Consider the following 21,301-nt stretch of genomic DNA (forward strand, 5'->3'; position numbering starts at 1 on the left):
CAATCAGGGGGCTCCGCGTCCAAGGCAAGGACTGATCCCTTTATAGGGGAAGGGCTGGATAGCTCCTGTCTCTTCCTCTCTCTTCTGCCTCTTCTTCTCTCTCCCTCTCTTCCTCTCTCTCTTCCTCTCTTCTTCCTCTCTTTCTCCCGTTGGTTTTCGGCCGTCTCGTGGAGCTTGTTCGTCCTGTTCGTCTCCTTGGATCTCTTGGTTTTCTCCGTCCTTTTCGTTACGTGAAGCAAGTACCGGTTTTTCCAGATTAATAAAGTTTACCGCAGAAGGATTCTATTTTGTGTGCCGCGTCGTTCTTGCAGGCGAGACGGTTGCGCGGGACATAAAATAACTAAATTTTATTATCAGACTAATAATGCAGTTATTTTGTTAGAAATGTTAACATTTAAATTATTAAATAGTCACTGTTTGGTTATGGAATTTACTTTCAGATGAACACTTGAAAAACATCAAGGTGTAAATGTTTTGTGTACCAAATAGTAGGAAGAGATTAAGGTCATTCATTCATGAGATCCTCATAAATGGTATTCATGCCAGAGGGAGAGAGTGTGCTTGTATTTCCAATATTTGAAGACCCAACAAGAATATGCCATTTATCAGCAGCCCTGACCAATCCATAAATCCATTGTTATCTCAACTGCAGCTTCCCCACCTCCAGAACTATGAGGAATAAATTTCTGCTTTTCACAAAATTATCAAATCTAAAAGATTTTTATCAGTACCGCCTGAATAAACTGTGACAGGGTTTTAAAACCTGTGTGAAGGTTTATATCAATGAATAATGTATAAAAATAGTTTGGGGGACATTATTCCAAAATCTATTTCATTGACAAACATTTTAATTTTATAAAAATAATGCAAAAGTAACTATCTCTATTGTCAATAGCACAAACTTAACTCATATCACATACTGAGCAACTATGATTTGAGATAGACTATATAATCAAACATGCACAGAAAACAAATAAGTATTTTGCAACCACCCCATCCCTGATCACATTTACAGATAAAAACAGTGAGGTTTAAAGAAATCATTGTCTTGTTCAAGACCACAGTAAAACTGACTTGAGCACTGTGTACTCAACCTTTCTGCCACACTAACTGCTAATGTTTTAGGAAGTCCATGTGAGGCCCACCTGCCCATCTGAGTATTCTGTGATCTGATTGGCCTGTGGCCTACCTGCCCATCTGAGTATTCTGTGATCTGATTGGCCTGTGAGCTCATGCATATTATTGGCCCCAGAAACAGCAAGAACAAGTAATTCATTCATATATATACATATATATGAAATTAAAAAATAAAAATAAGTCTTAAAAAGTATACATCACCCAACTGCATTAATCTAGTCATTCATAACTGCAGCAATGACTACTTAAAGCACAAAAACAATGTAGGTAAAATTACATTTTAGTAACCAATTTAGGAAAGTGATCTTGGAACATAAAGTGTTCTTTAAACTTCTCTTATATTAAAAAATAATGATCACAGTTAGTATTTATATTTAGTTGGCCAAATACATATAATCTATATTAAGCATTGTCACTATTCCACATGTTTGTCATTCAATCCAAGTAAACAACTACATATGAATCATCATCATCCCTAATTCACGGAGAAATGAAAGCTCGGGAGGTTAAATACCTGGCCCAAGAGCCTTCAGTTACGGAATAACCCCCCCCCCCCACACACACACACACACACAAGAGAAACAAGATTGAAGCAGAGGAGCCAGGAAGATACAAACCACTGTCATGTAAAAAGCATAAAGTGCCAGTTTGTGACATTCTCTTCCATTTCTTGCTCCAGCAAAAACCGACCTCTTATCGATAGAATGAAAGCCAAAGATATATAAAGCCAAGCGAGAGCAATTGAATTTTGCCCTTTTGAAATTCTATTTTCTCTTTACCTGTCACAGAGAGTAACTGTGAAAGCATATAGTTCTGCACAGTGAGGTGCCCTGTTACTACTTTTAAATGAACTTCTTAACTGCCCAGTAGCTTGCGAGTGACTTGGTTGTTGTAGGCCTGGGTTTTCTCATGGTTTCTGAGACATCCAGAATGTGAAATAATGGAAAGAGGTTAAACATGTTTGGGGGCCTTTCGGTAAATTGTGAAACTGTCAAATAGTTGACTACTTTTTCCTGTGGGTAACCAGAGGATGTTATAAAGAAACTATTTTAAAAACATTTAATGAGGAAGAAGTACAAACTATGTTTCCCTGAGATGTGACATTATTATTAGCATTACTTGAGATTTCATGCCATAGCAAAATCATATATATGAATATATAAAGTGAAATATTACATTATTACTAAAAACAGTTCATGATTAGTCTTTATAACATCTTAGTATTCTGGGAACAAAGCTTCTGAGTTTACATAGGCATGTGCTTTCCATGAGAACCAATTTCATACCTGTGAAAATAACATCTAATTGTGGTAAAGCAATAGTTTGTGAATGCTGTGTCAGACTTTCTAATCATACCCTAGGGAGCCAAACAGCTCATTTCCTCTGAATTTGTATGACTTATTCTATGTCAGGAGGTTACAGTGGTTTGCACAAACATGAATTAGCCTTAAAACTAGTCCCTAGAGCACTTGTTTTATTATTAAATGCAAAACAAGATACTAAAATGAAGGCAATTACTTGATAAGCCTAGAGAAAGCAGGTGAATAGGCTGAGCATCGCTCCGATCTGCAGGGTTGAGCATGTCTACTCGAAACAGGGACTAGACAAGCTCTTCCAATTGTGTTTACCTTCTTTGCTTGCACAGAAAGTCAGAATGACAGACATGAGGTTATAGTAAAGACAGTACCGAAGCTGACTTGAAGATTGAAGGGCTCAGAAGAGTGGGTGTTATTCTAACTTCTTATTGATTTCTCTCCAGGCCAAGCTCCCTTTGACAGAGTCGATTCTACCCACATAACATCTCCCTACAATCTGATTCAGTTATATGAGGTATTTTATCATATTGTCAATCATTCATATCAGCTAAATTCAGAGCAATGTTTTTTTCTATGCAACTGCAAATATTAACAATCAAATACAATATTCATAATCAAGGAACAGAGCTGGCCTAACAGTTACATATAACTTGGTTTCAGAGAGACTATAAACTGTTGGAAAGAATTTGTTTGGTTTCTTCTATGCCAAACCACTATATAGTTCCAAAAGAAAAAGAAAAGCACACACCAATTAGCTTTTAAAGATCAACAATGAAATCCTTAATGAAAGGATCTTGTAGAAAAATGAAACATACGTTATAATGAAAAGAAAATGTAGCCCAAGAATAAGATGTAAATGTTTTAAACTTTTGAAAACTCATTTCTGTTTTCTAAACCTTAGTATTGGCGTCAAACAAAAGCCTAAACTTTTCATAGGATGAGAATTGCTTCTTGAGCAAAATTTGTTAATGAAATGAACCTAAGAAACTGATGTAGTGACCATGCTCTAGCTGAAATGAGAACAGGAATCCAAGCACCATCAACCATCTTTCTCTTCCCTCCCCTAACCTCACCCTGCATGCTGGATTCCTTGTTCTAGACTGCAAGCCATTGAGTTTCAGGACACCCAGTGTCATTTCCCCGAGTCCAGGTGGACAGCAAAGAAGATCAACAGAAACAGTGATTCCAAGACTGTCTGAAGCTCAGAGTTTCGGACAGAGGTATAAGGAGATGAGATGAAAGTCTTTTCTCAATACAACCACGTTCTGCTTACAAGAACCTCACTCTAGAAAGTGTCTGTTATTTTACTGCTATTCCCTGCTATTTCAATACATTGAAAGCCAGAGAATCAAATAACTGTATCGATGACAAAGAACAAACTTATTGTAAATGTAATATTTCTTTTCTATTCCAGTAAATTCTCCTCTAAAAAGACCCGGATAAAATTGGTGCATACATAAAATTTTCAAGCACATCATCCACAGTCTTGGCCTTAAATCCTAGGAGGCAGTACTTTGGAGGCAGAGGCAGGCAGATCTCTGTGAGTATGAGGCCAGCCTGGTCTAAATAGAGGTCAAGGACAGTCCAAGTTACAAACAAACAAACAAACGAACAAAATTCTAAGCAAACAGAAGAAAGAATAGAGAGAGGATCAATAAAAGGAAAAGAAATGAAGGAACAGGGGACATTTCACAGCGCTTCAGCAGATTTCAGTTCTTTGGAGAGCTATCGCCCTTTCCCTCCCTGCCCCCCTCACTTCCTTTCCTCCTTTCTTGCCACAATGACAGACCCTCACTGCCTCTCACTTTTAGTTATATTCATCACTACCTATCCCCAAACTAAACTTCTAAAGGTCTTTTCTTACTTAATATGTGGTCTCATGCCAAAGCTCCAGACCACAGAATATTAAAGGTAGACGAGTAATTGATCTCTAGTCCTATCAATATTAAGAAGGGTGTTTTCACTTCCCTTTTCAACTCAGGTTGAGATGAGAATATAGTGGTATAATTCACCTTTTATTGTTCAACTGAGAGTTATATTCTAGGGAGAGGCAGATAATATTAGATGTAATATAGACTTCTTGAATTATGGCAGAAACTCCTAAATGCCTTCTTCTATTCCTGACACACTACATTTTAGTGGAACAAGAGCTTATATTACACCCTAACACATAGACAGGTAATTTTTTCCTACCTAATTAATTACTTACAAAAAGAAAGTAAAGGGAACAGGTACAGAAAGACAGTGGTCATTAAGGGTCTCTGCCTTTTTGTTCCAGGGTTTAAAATCCTCAAGGAGTCTTAACTCTAGATTGGGTTTTAAGAGTGTCGGGTCACTCTGAGAAAGCCTTGTAAAATGGTTTGAGAGTTTTCTTGGAGATTTCAAGAAGGTCATATTTCAAAAGTCCAAAGAAATCTTAGCAGGATTCTGAAATCATACACTGCCGTTGCACGGTGCTCTGCTTACCTCCTGGTTTCCTACTACGTGCAGATAAAATTACCCTTTTGTTATGACAAATAGCCCTACCTAGATATTTTACTTAGTGGTTGAGTTTGGTATGGAATTTATTAAACATGAAATACAACTGTGCTCTACACTCTTCAACCCCATTCCTCATGACAATGAAATAGAAAGGGAGCAAATGAGCTATTAAGACTGTGCACACCAATTGGGACACAGGCTCAGTGTATACTGCCTATGTAAGTTTGCCCAAGTGACTGTATTTTATCGTTGAAATTGATTTCTATCCTCAGATACTTTCTCGAGTACTTTAGAGAATGCCACACGCAATGGTTAAGACTTTGCCTTGAAATGGCTAATACCCATTGTCCACATGGGTTTTCAGACTGGATCTGAAGTCACCTAGGAGGCACAGGTCTGGATGTATCTGTGAAGGTGTTTCCAGACAGTATCAACTGAGAAGGGAATACCTCCCTTAATGTGGGGAGCCCCATCCGTGTGCTGGATTCCTGGCTAAAATAAAAAGGAGAGAGATAAGAAAGCCAACTGGACACCAGCCTTCATGTCTTTCTATTTCCTGAGTACTATAACAACCCCACTGACAGGCCTCCCATGCCAAGAGAACACCGTATCCCCTTCACCTGTGAGCCAAAATTAGCCCTTCCTCGAGTTGATTTTGTAAGATGTTGTTACAGCTAGGAGAAAAAGTACCTAATACAGCTTCTCTCATTGGAGCATTTACTTTTCTGGATATTTGCTAGTGAGTTATCTAAAAGCTATTAGTCCAACACTGAAAAAAAAGTACACATTTTAATAAACTATGTAGAGAGCCATTAAAATGCCGTAGGAAAATAGGCAAACATTGTGATGTAGCAAAAATGTGTAGGCTCTTGACCTTTTTTTCTTCAGGCCTTTGGCTTTCTTCCTGTGTGCCATAATAAAACATAGAGTTACAATCAATACTTGATGACGAATGGTCTCAGGGCTGCATTTGTCTTCTTCTAAGCATATTGGCACTCATAGGCTGGAAAAGATAAAAGTAATCAAACAGCCTTAGACAAAAGTAGGATGACGATTCTGGCAAAGCCTTCAAACCACATTAAGCTCTAATTTGAAATGATGTTTGAAATAACGCGATGCAAGTGGGACCAACATATTTACACAGCAACTAAAAACTGAACTCACAGACATAGTGAAGAGATGGAAACAATTAAATGTGTTTGATTTCTAAGTAGAACAAGTATATTAGAAGCTTTAAAGATAAAAAACAATCCAGTTTTATTAGAGTCTATTATCTGTTGCTGTCCAAATTCTTAAATCGTTTTCTTTAATGGTCCTCTGAGGTTGTTCTAATAAGACATTTAAGAGTGAGAAAACAATCTGTTTAATTTCACATTATCAATAATTCACCAAGTTTCATTCATACCATACAGAAATGAGGGCCAACATAACCAAAGTCCCTGTTATGAAGAGTCTTGTTGGATTTCATCCCTGTATTTAAATATAAGAAATTCAGTGTTTTCTACCTCTATATAAGTCAAGTTTCTATGCTTTAAAAAAAATAGTGAGGTAAAGTTGTGTCATGCAAGTCATCTAAGCATGACAGACACTTCAGCAGAACATAGTGATTGTTATGGCTCAGAGGAAACTGGAATGGTGAAGCTGTTATCCAGAGCTGCATCCTGCTCCAAATGCGGGATGGCCAGATACCAGCATATCATCAAGCCTTGGCTAACACACACTCTCTGACCGCTCAATCACGGAGAGTGTCTTTAAGCCCCACTGTCCTAGACTTTCTGGCGTCTTTTCCCTGGGGCTATATCCAGACAAGCACAACTAAGAGAGGTGACTCTTTATACACCATAATGAAGCCCAGGTCTGGGAAGTGAGTCTTGCCAAGGTCCCACTGAAGTGTGCCAAGAATTGATGCTACAGAGTATTGAAAACAGGACAGGTCTTTGTCAGCTCTCTACGTCACTAGCTTCCAGAGGAGACAATGTACATTTGGATGACTCAGTGGAATTTGTCTTCCTAATAAATCATACATCCACAGGGACACACATGAGCCCCCACTCCACCTGACACGGAAAGTGCAGGAGAGGTTGGTAGACTAGAAAAAGAAAAGAGAAAACTTGCCATTTTTCCATATCAGAGATGAAAAATGTGAGGGCTCTCCTCATGGTTTCTTTACCTGATGCAGAAACAGATTTAAGCACATGTTCTTCACAGCGGTTAACCCCTCCCAGAAGCCCATTGGGGTTAGAAGAGAAAAGGAGTTAAGGAAGATTATTCAGATAACAGCCTTCAGCCTCAACAGAACTACAAAATAACAGGAGAGCCAACGGCTGCTAAACCATTAGGTTTACTCAGCTGTTTCGCTCTGCACAGCTTAAGGTTGCTCACATTGTAAGACTACCACATTTTAGCTGACCTAAGAAACCAGGGAGAACCTCGATTATTATAAATGAATAACAATTCAGTCAAAGTATCTAAAGATACTTTTAGGTCACACCTCCAGCTCCAGGGGATCCAACACCCTTTGCTAGCCTCCAAGGTCACCTGCATTCATGCATGTACACACACACACACACACACACACACACACACACACACACACACAAAACACACACACTGGAGCTGGGCAGAGGAAAAGAAAAAAAGAGAGAGAACACCAAAATACCACCAAGCAAGGACATCATCAGTAAACATTCTGAACTATTTGCTACATGTAAGACAGACAGCACGCTTCAATCATAGCATGTGACAGAAACGATGATGCTGGCTCACACCTGTTTCTCACAGGAAGCTTGGTAGTAAATGTCCACACCTAATTCCCATAGAGTCACTTTAGGTGCCTCTTACAACACTTAAGATACATCCATACCAGAAAAAGTATGCTATTCCTTCAACACTGCATTTTAAGGGTTTGGTTATGCCGTTGGAAGCCTTTGCTTCTCAGGCCTTTTCAAACTAACCAGAACATATCTTTTTAATAAAAAATAATAGCTATGTTCTCATTTTCAAAGTTTGTGATTAAAACCTACAGTGAAAGAGTCCAGCTGAGAAGAAATTTCCTTTTGGTTAAAAAAAAATAATATCATTCAATTTATCGGAACAATATGAAATGAAGATGTTGTTGTTGGGTCCTTCCCTTGTGTTGGAAACCAAACAGAATTGCTGGCTTAGCTAAATCCATAAATTATTTGTCACATAACATTTCAACGATAAATATGAACATTTAAAAGTCAAGGTACAAAAGAAAATCTTGCTATCTGTGATAACCAAACTAAACAATTGCACATCTTTCATGTTTGTTATTTAATTGTCCAGATTTCAAAAACCTTGTAATTTCACATGCTTAACTATTTTCTTTAAGCATGGCATGGACAGCTGTTTCAGACATAGCCTGCAGAACTGGGTGCCATTCAGATCCGTAGGCAAGGCAGCTTACTTTGCTAATCTTGGCTTCCACATTTAAAAACAACTTAGCAAGACTTGGTGATAAACATGGTACTGTTCTGTTTTTCCCATCATTTACAGCCTTAAAGTTGTACTGCTCAATTACTGTTGACTATTGACAAAGAGCACTGTTACTCCTATTTTTCAACACACAGCTAAAAGGTGTGTGAATCAACACCCCCCCCCTCACTTCCACTTAGGACTAAAATGAAGGCTTAGCAGTGGGTGTGAGTGAAAGGAACTAAATGATTCCTCATCATCTAAACAGTTCTTCAGAGCATCAACCCTGGATAAAGTCTTTTTCTTAGCAGTAGTCTAATGCCCTTTCCCTCAAACGGAGGAAAACTTGAAGTGTATTCCCAGAGAACAAATTTATTTACCATACAATGTGGATCAGTAAAAGGTACTTAGTACTGGGAATGTAACGTTAATTCTTCCTGTCAAAGCCTTAGGAAAATAATCACATCATAAACATACCTCTCTCTGCATTTTAGAGTTGGCTCTCGTTTTATTTTAGAAGTTGTTTTCTATATGTGCCTAAAGCTGGCGTTCTTAGATGTTTGCAGAAGAGTAATTTAATAGCAGTCTTATATAACAGATTTAATAAACAATATATTAGGACACTCTCTTATTCTCCATAGAAGAAAAATGATAGAAAATAAAATCCCAGGAGATGAACTGAGCTTAACTGAAATGATACGTCTCCCTAGCAAGAATTTCAGCTCCTTCAAATGGTGGAGCATCCGCGCTGAGGCTCAATGCTGCCATCTCCTTCTGACATGCAGAAATACAAGAAGCAATCTCTACAACCAACCTTTTTTGTTATTCACAGAGGAAGGGCCAGCCACTAAAGATGGTGTGGATAAGGTTTACCGAATCAACAAATATTTTCCAACTACAGCATGACTATTTGCTGTGTATTTCTCCTCCTCCAAAGAAGAAATACACAGGACCCCTGTTGATGCTATTACCAATAGCCTTAGGGGTTTTTGTTGTTGTTTTGTTTTTGTTTTCTTTTATAATTTTGATGATCTCTAATTGTTGAAGTGTCTGCTAAGGTATTACACAAAGCCAGCCTTAAGCATGGACAGAGTCTATTAGCCTATCTCCGTTTTAAGGCTGTCCTGTTCATTCCCTGACTAGAAACTATTTTTTTTTATTTAACTCCTTCAGCTTTATTGAAATACAAATCCCTTCCACAAAGACAAATTTTTACAGTACAATTGACTAATAAATCATAGCTTTTTTTTTCTTTTTCAGTTACAGTGAGTGGCAAGTGTCTTGACAATAGCACTTTATGTCTGTTGATTCAATTATTTAAAACTCCCTTTATAGTCACAAAATGCATGGTTATCTGTTTAGTCTCAATTTTCTTCCTAAGGGTAAAACTTAACAAAGGACAAGAGACCATTTTGCCAAAAGAGTCACCACCAAAGTGGGGTGATGGGAAGCAAGGACTAGATTGAGCTTGAAAGAGAAAGTGGCTCTTGAGGAACTACTCTCGATAGATTCCTGATTGGGATAAGAGCTGATGAAGACGATGGTTAATTCACTGATGTCATGATGTGTATTCACACAAGCTGGCATGGTACATAGGTAGACTGCTGATATAGACACTTCATACAATCAGAAAGTATGGTAAATGTGAGGTGTATAAGGCCATTGGTGGTATGTTATAACATATTATCTTACTAGAAACATTCTTAAGAACAGTAGTGAGTTAAAAAATAAAAATACCATCAGATATAATAACTATAATCCTATAACCCCAACACTTGGGAAGCTGAGTTGAGAGGTTCCTGATTTTGAGGCCAGTCTGGGCTACACAGTAATTTCTAGGCTAGCTCAGATTACAAGGCAAAACTGTCTTCAAAAGAACAACAACAACAACAACAATAATAATAATGCCAAAATAACAATAAGATGTATAGCAAAGTAAAGACAAAAGGCAGAAATAATTTTATTAAGTTGCATACACTTAACTATTTGTATGTAGTAGAAGCTTATTCTTACTCTGTTGACTGTAATGCCATAGATGTGTGACTCTAAGAATAATAATAGAACTTGAAAGAGAAAACCTCATGTATAATGCAACACAGTGTTGAAAATTATAAAATAGACACTTGGTTAGCAGACGTATTCTGGAGCAACACACTAATTTCCACTGCATTTTTGAATAATGTAATTCTTTCAAAGAACAAAGGCACTAATTTGTAACTGCTGGTCCCAAACAATGACTTATTACATTGCAGCCATTCTCAGATCCAAAGCAAAGAGGAATGGCCAGAGAATAAGGCTGAGAGAACCAGAGAAGATGCTTCTCCATTCCAGAGCAGCATTTCCCCTGACCCTGTCCAACAGAACACATCTCCTTCCTCTTGCACAGAGAGATCTATGTGTGAACTCTAGGGAGACAGCGTATTCCAAAAGCTGCTGGAGGAGTTACTCGTTGACATAATGGCTGTCTTTGCTCTGGTGATCCACCAAAACCACGTTCTTAAGGGCGGGGATTAAATTCAAGGAAAGTTTTAGACTCAAAGGAAAAGGCTACACATAGCCAGTCTTGCCAAAGACGTGCTTTGACGGGGTGGCTAGAGACTCAGCGCTTAGATAGGCAGAAAACAGAAAACAAAAAAGCATTTCTGGAAATCCATCAAAAAAACACATTTCATATAAATCCTAAGAGTTACATTAAGTTTTAGCCACAAAATATAATATGATGTTTCACAATTTTTAATTTTAATAACTCAAAACTTAAGTTCTCCCTAAAGTTTGACCTGAAATCAAGCTTCGAGGGAGCTTCCTTTTCCACTAATAGCTGGGAATCTTTACATGAAAGTTACTGAAGCAAATTACCTCCTCACCCACCACCTCCAAGTTTAATGAGACTGTTGTAAACAATTCGGGTTTAGACATCTTAATGAAAAACACATACTTACACGCAACTGATGTCACTCAAAAGAACCTATCTTGAAAAGGCATTATGAGCTTTGTTTCTAAAGGAAAACATAATATATTCCTTAAAAATGACTGTGTGGGCGTGGTGCTGACATTGTGTTCCTCGCTGCTTTTAGTTCTCGGAAGCAGCCTCCGTGATTTACAATCTTTCCTGTTTTACAAGAAAAGGAACAGGATGCCAGCTTTGCAGATCAGAAGATGGATGAGCTGCCCATCACCACCGACTGAACTGTTTCACCTACTCCTTGAATAAAAACACGCCCCACTCGAGAGGGGGCTGTGGTAGACAGGAGAACGTGTCCTGGCAGAGTAGGGTCCACAGGAGGGTGAGCCACAGCCTGGAGCTTGCACTCTGACTCAGCTTCCAAACATGCTGCCCCAGCCATGTGATAGCCCTAGCGCTGAGCAAGAACGGGATGTCCAAGACAAAGAATGGTTCATTCTCTGGTCAGACCTCCTAGAAAGATCTCTAAGGACAGATGCTGCTCCAGAGGCCACTTTGGTATCCATGACCCGCTGTCCCAGGCCATGTTGAAACTGGAGATTCACATGGATGTCCGTGATCCTATAGCAGCTGAGAGCTGTGTTGATGATCCTGGCCTGAGTTACCATTGATGGCCATATAGATTCCCATAAGCCGTGCTTCCAGGGGGCCATGTTGATGTGAGTATCCTGTGCAGCCACCATGTTACAGTCCATGATGTCTGAGTCTGTGGTTCTACTACATACAGCAGTCTGTACTGGTGTCTGCAATCTGTACTACCACTGGAGGACATGCTGTGGTCTGCGGCAGGTGCTGTCACCAGAAACCACGTATAAGTCTATGATTCGGGATCCCTGTTTTTGCCATGGTATTGATGACTACAGACTTACTGTTGAGAGAGACATAGACAACCTTCTGTGACAACCCCTAACCACCCAGCCCCTGCCCCACTCCCGTCAAGTGACAGCGCAGTTAGAAAGTCAGTTGAACAGAACTCTTAAAAATTGTGATATGGATGGCAAGCTGTAGTTGTCCGCAGTGGTGGGGGTGGGGAGAATGGTCACTGGGAATTTGACAATGCTCCAGTGAATATGTTCTTGCTCCTCCTTCGCCACCTCCTCTTCCTCCTCCTTTCCTTTTTCTGCAGGAGTCAAACTGGGAGTGGCCTGGGTGGACTAGGAAGTGAGTATGCTGGGGTTCATAATGTGAAATTCCCAAATAATCAATAAAATTGTTATGAAAAACCACACACCAGAGTCTGTCTGTTGTCTATAAAGCACTGTTAAAAGGCACATTCCTAATTATGTGGAAATAGACAAAGAAAGGCACCGACAAGTGGGAGTTTTTCCTCGTTCCCTCTCCTTGACATTTGCAAATTAGAAGAATTATCATTAAAAGGTCCAGAAATGGAAGAACTTTACACAGAAGCATCATCGTATTAAAAGATAAAGGAATATGTATTCTGAAACTTGAAGAACAGAAATGTTCTAACTAGCATAAGCATCAGTATGTCCACCCAGCCCTCTGTCATTTCTTTTAATAGTGAAAACTGAGAAGTGTCTGTGAGTGCTGTGAAGATCCCTCACTTAAATGAGGACAGTCTGAAGCTCATAAATGGGCCAAATATTTATTTTGCAGAACATTTTATGGGCAAGGCCTGTTAACCTTAGTGGCCCAAGGAAATGCCCAAAGTGCATACCAGTAGTGACCGTGCACCCTTTAAAAGTGATTTTCAACCTTCTTAAAAATTTATGCTGGTCAAAAAGCATAACTCCCCCTCATCCTTCAGATAGCTCAGGAAAACACTGGAAAATGAAGCCCTCTCTATAATAATCTTTCTGTTGGTGATAATATAATGTACAGTGGATATTTCCTCTGAACTATTAGAAATTGCTTGAGCATAGCTCAATTAATTTAGTTCATAATCTCCCTTTAGTTCATTGAGTGGGAACATAAGAGGGTGTCAATGTGAATGAGACAAGGAAGATACAGAAGGTGAGAGAGATGCAGAGAGGCCCTAAGCACACATTGCTGAGGAGCATTCATGATGACAGAGGTAACCCCTTCCCTCTTAGCCACCCTAGCTCACACACTGATGCTTCCTATTTTCAGGAACACTCACAAAGCCATGCCCTTCACCAAGCATCTCTCAAAGCCCAGAGACTGGAGGAAACTTTTGACCTGTGCTTTCATTTCTAGAAAAACAGAATTATTTTGCTTATCTTCAGAACAATGGGGATGGTGTCTTGCACTATTAGGTTTTTAAACCCCTGAGAGTTTCTCGCTGATGAGATCAATTTTTTTTTCATGTTTAGTTCCTCTAATTGGTAAAAAGCTCTTTCTTATGTTAAACTATTTTGTAAGTCTCAGCTATAGGTCCTAATCATACATTCTAGAGTTAGGATAAGGTTAACCCCCTTCTCATGTTATAAATCTTTCTTAGGTTCTATCTGCCACTAATGTCCCCATAAGAATGATGTCAGGCCTTTGTGAGCCTTTTTAATGTGTCTTGCATTCCATTGTTACCTTCTTTAAATCTTTCCATCAGACACGAAAGCAAGCCATGAGGACATCAATGTGATGTCAGTATGAGAAAATGACAAAGTACACAGGGGCACATTGAAAGGACAGTCTTCTGTTTTGTGATGCCAACATTTAATCATCAATATAATCATTGAGCGAATACATACCAAAGGTCTACATAAGCCCCTCATATCTGCTGTTCACTGTTTGCCAAGGTGTTCACTGAAGGACAAGTAAAGCCAATATTAGCAAACCTTGCTTGGCCATACGGCACATGTCATGCATTACACACATGCACCGTACTGCAAGTATCATGTTTCACATACATGGTGTTCTATACTAACTTATTCCATATCCACAATAGTCTTTTGAGACACAAATTATCTTTCCATCATTGTATAGGTAATAAAACTGGAATGTAAAGAGTTTGCCAAAGGTAATTTTTAAAGGCCAGAACTCTATCCAGGCTTATCGGATATCTAAGTCAAAGCTTCGAATAATAAAGGATTATACTGGGAGGTAGCAGCAGGTGCATCTCCATGAGTTCGAACTCTACAGAGAAAGTTATAGGCCAATCAAAGCTGGCTATGAGACCCTGTCTCAAAAAGATATGGATGATCTATAGACAAACAATAGAATAATAGATTTATAGGATAATAGAGCAACTCTAAAAGTCTTTTTTATTATACCTGTTTAATCAGCTATGCGTTTATCAAGACCTGCTCCTGGAGTAGATTTTCATATTTAAGTTCTCCTGTTGCTGTTGTTGTTTTGGTTTTTTTTGTTTTGTTTTGTTTTGTTTTGTTTTGTTTTGTTTTGTTTTGTTTTGTTTTTGAGGCCTGGTCTCACTGTGTAGCCCAGGCTAGCCAGGAACTCACGGCATAGCCCAGGTCAGCCTCCTATGTGTTGTGACATTCCTACCTCAGCCTCCTGAGTGGTGGGACTATAGGAATGAGCCACTGTGGAGAACAGAGCAAATGCCTAGTGAATGTGCATCAAGAACCCAATGCCTCAGCCTCACAGTAATGACAGAGCCTTACTTAGGGAGGGTCACAGGGTGGCAACTTTCCTCTGGGGCCCAAGTGAGAGGGGTTAGCAGAGCATTCCAAACATAGCTGGTGAGGCTCTCTTCCTAGTATTTGCAGGGGTATCTCAGAGAACTCCCATTGAGCCTGCTAAACACACCTCCCCCATACAACAAAAACACTGAGGGGATCCAAGTTGTGGCCCCACTAGGTGCAGCTTTATCAGAGTATACACATCCCACCTGACGTCAGCTTTTGTGTATAGGTCTGTGTTTGTCCCTCCTTCATTCCCTCCCATCCTTAGACCGGGCTCCAGGACCCAAGTTGTATAGGACATGGTTGATACCTAAATTCCCTATTTGGGGAAAACAAACTACCTAAGAGTCTAGATTGCTGGGTGGGATGGGACTTGATCATAACGTATTTCTTCCTTTTAGTGTCCAAGGAAATACTGAGGTCTAGCCTGAGGCAGCCATTTGCTAAGTTCTAGGCAGCCTAAAATGAGTTTACTCTAATGAAACCCCTGTCATGGTGCTGCTTACTTTGGAAGGAAAGAAGACAGAGTCATGCTCACTAGTAATACAGGAGAGATTTAAAATGCAATACAGCACCCAGTCAGAACATCTCCATGTGGAAGCTTTGAGCATAGCCAGATAAGAGTTACATATCATAGTGTGAGGGCTACAGCATCTGAACTCTATATAGTTTAGATAGAACAAAAGGAACTCTTGTTTTTATTTATCAGGGACACTTTATCAGACGGTCTACACTTCTCCCTTTTGCCGAGTACTAGGACAAGTCTACGTGTTTTACCAGCTTTCTTGACCCAACAGTTCAGAAGGTATTTCCCCAAATGTCAGCAACCATAACTTCAAAATCGTCTCAAATTCCTACTTTGAAAATGAATTTGTATGTATAGTATCTATACATACTAGGTAACAGTTTGTTAGCATGCCTTCTTTAGAATCTAGGATTGGACAGACACATACTTTTCTAGAGAGTAACTCTGGGATAAAGCATGTGCTGTGAATCTTGAGGTCTTATATTCATGGGTATCAGAAAATGATTTTTACATTATTATTAGTGAAAAGAATGTTAAAAATGTAAGTTGGTTGTTTTCTAAAGCATTTTGGTAACTAAAAACTTCATCATTTAGGAAAAGAAAATATAAAGATTATTGCAAAATAGTCCAAGTTACTTCTTGAGGTAATTTAATCCCCAAGATCAGGAAACAGAGAGTAGCAACACGAATGGGGAGCCAAGCCTGGTGAGTCTGCTTGAGACTAATTGTCTGTCTAATTCCTCGGTTTCACTCACCAACAACCAAATGAAAACAAGAAGCTATAGCTGATAAGAAAGGAATGTTCAAGCAAAGAATGTGACTTCCTCTGTTGTAAAACAAATTTAAAACAGGGAAAAAGCACTGCAAACCAGGTCACCTACCCACACCAGATGAGAAGCCTTCTACCCAACTCTCCAGTTCTACTGGCTGACAGTAAAATGAATAAGTAAATAAAACGGAACAAAACCAATACAATCAACAGGGGGCTGATTAAATAAAGAAATAAATGCTGCACCTAAGTTTCACTTTAAGCCAGGCATAGTAGTGTGCACCTTTTAGTATTCTTTATGTAGACCCAACCTGGTCTACATAATGAGTTCCAGGCCAGCCAGGTACACAGTGAGACTCTGTCATTCAGGGAACACAGTTAAAGAGGTGGAAAGATTGTAAGAGCCAAAGGACTAAGAAACCTGCTTTGAGATAGTGTCTTCTATATACAGCAGGGAAGCCACCCTCGTTAACAGTCTCACTAAGATAGCTAAGTAAGAGCTGGACGACGACAATACCAGTCGATATGTTGGTGCAGAGTGGAGCAATCATGTGATAAGAACACAACTTGAATGCATCAATATTAGAAAGTCACATATCAATCAAAATCCTATTTTGGTTTAGTGTTAATTAAAATGTTTTCATACAATATATTCTGATCATGTCTCTTCCCTCTAATTCCTCCTAGATCCTCCTAGCTCCCTGACCACAGCTTCATGTTCTGTCTCTTCTTCCCCTGCCCTTCCCTATGAAAGTATTCTTCAATGGTCTAAAACCCCAGTCTATCAGCCTCTAGAGTGCTGCTAGCTAAGAGTGTGCTTTCCGAGAAATCTTTTTACCTTCTTAGGCCACTGCAAAACAAAGCAGAAAGGTGTGAGTTCCGGGTCCCGTGGTTCTGGATTCAAATACAGGCCTAAGGAAACAACGTGAAGTAGCATAAAATGACCTAAGACAAATGTGACTTTGCCAGTGTTTTATGCTGGTTACATTTTATTCCATTGTGTTAGTTGGTAGAGAAATCATTGATAGTAACTTCCAGTTAATGATAGGACTGCTAGTGATCTTAAGAGAAAGTATTTATGATTAGGTTAAGAAGCAGAAAACCGAGTTACTGGAGTGTTGACTATTACTTTCACATAATAGTTAACTCAAAGACCTATTAGTATTTCCTGAAAACTAGAAAATGCTAAAACGTTACTTTATGAGTTGTGATTAGTACTGTTCTGTTTGAGTAGAGATGCATTGCTGTAACCAAAACATGCCAAAAACCATGTGAGGGGTTGAGATCCACCTGGGTCATAGCTTCAGCACAATCTCAGTTCACTATGGCACCAGGGTCTCCTCTGCCAGCAGGAGCAAGAGGAGGGGCACTTTACCCTCCCCCAAGCCTTGAGGAAGCAGAGACCATTGCCAGAGCCAGGGGCAGCTATAATCTTCAAAGGTCAGTTCCTAGTGACCTATTTCTGCCAGACACAACTTTTAAAATAACATACCAGGCTAGGAACCCAGTGTTCAAAACATGTGCCTGTGAGGTACATTCCAGATTCAAACCACTAAAGTGGGGCTAGGACCAGCAGTCTCCTGTGGATGATTAGAATGGTTAGAAACCCCTTTTTTCTGTTTTAAATGACTCCAAGTCTGTGTAGCAATTAAATACATTTATAAGTTTATAGTCTAGTACTATGCGTAAGAGTCAACTAGAATATACAGTAATTTAGTTAATTTAAGGCTGCTTCTCAAATACTATGCCCAGATTTCATTGTATTGAATATGTATCAAAAAGAAACTGCAAAAAATGTAACAATTCAAAAGAAAACTTCTATTTCTCACGCAAATTAAAAGTGATAGTATTGTCCAACTATGGTTAGATCACTGAATGACATAATCATTTTCAAAGATATATGGTCTCGAAGTTTTACATCATCTCCTTTTTATTCTTATACATAAGTTAAAAAGCCAGGCTGGGGCTGGAACTGGAGAGATAGTTCAGAGAGTAAACGTGCTTGTCACAAAATCTGATAACCTGAGTTTGTTCCCACACAGTTGTAGAAAACAAGTTTCACAAGCTGTGGCACACACATGCATACACACACAAACACACCACACACACACACACACACACACACACACACACATACACACCATACACAAATGACAAGCAGACAACTCACTTATTTTTTTATCCATTTCTTCATTTGGGGAAGAACACAAAAGTTCTGATATACTGCAAAGTGGGCTAGGCAGTCATGAGATACTGTCTGTCTGATCTGCTAACCATGTCAGGGCACTGCTGTGCTATGGCTCGGTCAGCGGCTGTGCCCTCTGCACATGTGCTGTACGTATACCACAATCAGGACTGAACAAGCACTGCAATGAACATTAACTGTGGTGTTCCACGCTGGCAAGTCATTAACAAGTTAATAGCTACACCATTACAACGCCACCAGTCAGGGCCGACAACACTATGGCTTTATCAGAGCCACTGACATAGAACTTGACCATTTTCAATGTTAAGAAAAGAAATTCTATTGTATAATTTCTTTGTTTAGAAACCATTTATCCTTAATTTCTGTTTATAATACCAGATGACAGTTGCTGCTGTCCATTTCACACTGTAATTATTGAGATATTGAAAATAATTTATACAACCCAAGACTACAATAGTTCAGTTCTTAGAGTCCCCTGAATGCTTTTGCTGGGAGTTAATCAACTCTACTTTTACAGTAAGCAAATGCTTTAAAAGTGGCCTTTGAAACTAATAGTACCTGAAATAAAAATGGCTAATGTCTATGGGAAACAAAAACATGTTTTTCCACAACAATAATATGGAAATATGCTTGCCCAACCCTACTCTGGTTCTGAGAACATGTCTCCCCTATGATAAAAGAAAAGTGAGAGAAAGGAAAGTGAGAGGATTTTATGCTAACACAGAACCAGGCTATAACATAACCACTGTTCACTAATCGACAAGTCGGTCTCAGACATCTCACAATCATCATCCTGTAAACACTGCTTTTACTCTTGGTGGTTTTTTGGTTTTTTTATTTTGATTCAGTTTTTGGTGGGGTTATTTTGTTTTTGTTTTTGTTTTGTTGTTATTTTGGCACAAAGCACTTGGAAAATGAACCTGAGCATATACAACCATGTCATAACAGAATCAAGATCCTGATAAAAGAATGTCTGACTCCAAACACTCCAGCCAGTTATTCACCATCTAGTTCTACAAAGATTAGACTCGTGTGCTTATGGGGGTAGCTGTCATCTGACTGACATTTTCTAACTTTAGCTTATGGGCACAATGAACTTCCAGATATTTCAGGTTTTTATCACCATTGTATCCAGACTTTTATCTTTGATGTGCACTGCATCATATGCAATGATAGTTGAAAGAGTGAGGAACAATAACCTATTGCAGACAGAATCACAGCATAAGTCTGAAGCTGCTAATCTTATTTAGATCCAAAATCTTATATCCTCTGTCAAATTCAACATAAAACGTAAGAGCACCAAAATTGGTTCTGTAAATATAAATGTCTCTTTTATTTCCTCAGCCTAAGGAAATAAAGGATGAGATGAGAGTCTTACACAAGCGGTGTGAATACTTGTCTTGGGCTGAGTCCAGAACATTTCTTTCTCTGTACTAGATATCCCTAGGCCAAGAAGCTCCTAGCGTTTGTACAATCACATCTTCCAAGCTGACTGACTCAATTCAGCTTCTCTTGGCCTCTGACTGAATTGTTCTGCTTGGCCTCATACTAGTTAATGTTGGCTATATGTTCTAGTCTTCTGGCTTCTTCTCATTTTCTGGCTTGTTTTTCTTCCCCCGTGTCTAGCTTGTTCTCCCTGCGACCTGACTATGAGAAGTGTCCTGACCAAACTGCCATATGCACCCCACCCGCTTCTTCTGCTCTATGTAGCCTCTCTTCCCTGGGCTCTGTCATGGGAGTTGGGTAGATCCTATCTCTGACTCACTCTGTCAAATATCTCTCTGATCCATCACTTAGTATGCCCCTAAGTTAACTAGCTATCACTTTCAAGCATGGCTTCTTTCTTCTACAAAATTAATCTTACCTTCACTGTTAGTGATTAAAGGTGTGTACTAAGGGTGGGTATGTGTGTATTCCAACAAGATCATACTGCAATCCAGGGCATGTCTGCATGCTGGCCAGATCATATAGACCTAGAGGGTCTTTAGGTGTGATTCCCTTGCCAGAGCAGCCATGTTGCTGAATTAAAATTCCTCTACAAGTTCGCTGCCTCACTGTCAACCTCCTACCCTAAAAAATACAAACCAATATGTGGAAAGATTGAAATTAAAATCCTGGACAGGGAACTAGAATTTGACTTCAATCAGTACAGTTCAGTACAGAGTTTCAGATGATGAGAGAACTTGCTCTGTACAGAGATATACTGACAGTCAGGGGAAGCCATGTCCTGCTGTCATATGACAATAGACAATTAAAACCATTGGGGATTAAGGAATGGGAAATAAGAATGTTCCCACAACATACAAGACATAAAATTAATTAATGTTACCCAGGCAGTGGTGGTATACAGCTTTAATCCCAGCACTCAGGAGGCAGAGGCAGGGTAATCTGTGAATTCAAGGCCAACCTGATCAACAGAGTGAGTTCCATGGTGGTCAGGGCCACATAAAGTCTTAAAAAACCCAGTGCATACATACATACATACATACATACATACATGTGTTGTATTTATATAATATATATGATGCTAATTTTTAAGATGTCTACATTGCAGTGACTTTAAGATTAGAATGAGCACAAGAGGCTTCCTGGGAGCCTTCAGAACCAGCTCTGCCGACACAGTAATTGTAAACTTCCAGCCTCAAGAACTGTGAGGGAAAGAATTTCTTTGTCTTAAAAACTCTGCCCCTCAGGAAGAATTTTATCTGTGGAAGTGAGTCATGATATCATTTTGAGGTGTTAATACAAAAGGTTACCCCAGCCCTAATATAAATATTCTAGCCAATGTGGTCTGTCATTCTTTATTCTAAGCACAAAGGCATAATCTAATGGTGCTGTACAATACAGTGACTGTGTGCCACATACAGTGACTTAATTAAGATGAGCTAAAACTACAACTTTAT

The 21,301-nt window shown here is 39.2% G+C and overlaps 1 protein-coding gene across 2 annotated transcripts in view; it reads right to left on the reverse strand.

Moving 5' to 3' along the window:
- SLC25A21 (solute carrier family 25 member 21) overlaps window positions 1-21,301 on the reverse strand; it is a gene marked incomplete at its 5' end in the record, with an annotated part of 482,512 nt that overhangs the window by 433,028 nt on the left and 28,183 nt on the right. Inside the window, one exon of one of the 2 annotated variants that reach the window (XM_080921835.1) lies at window positions 9,872-9,959. The exons of the other annotated variant lie outside the window; for it this stretch is intronic. Within the exon in view, the coding sequence (XP_080777961.1) occupies window positions 9,872-9,959 (88 nt within the window). Of the gene's footprint in view, window positions 1-9,871; window positions 9,960-21,301 lie in introns of those variants that run through there. 2 annotated transcript variants of the gene reach the window in all.

This window comes from Micromys minutus (genome assembly GCF_963924665.1).
Source record: "Micromys minutus genome assembly, chromosome: 1".
In the NCBI taxonomy this organism is placed as follows: Eukaryota; Metazoa; Chordata; class Mammalia; order Rodentia; family Muridae; genus Micromys; species Micromys minutus.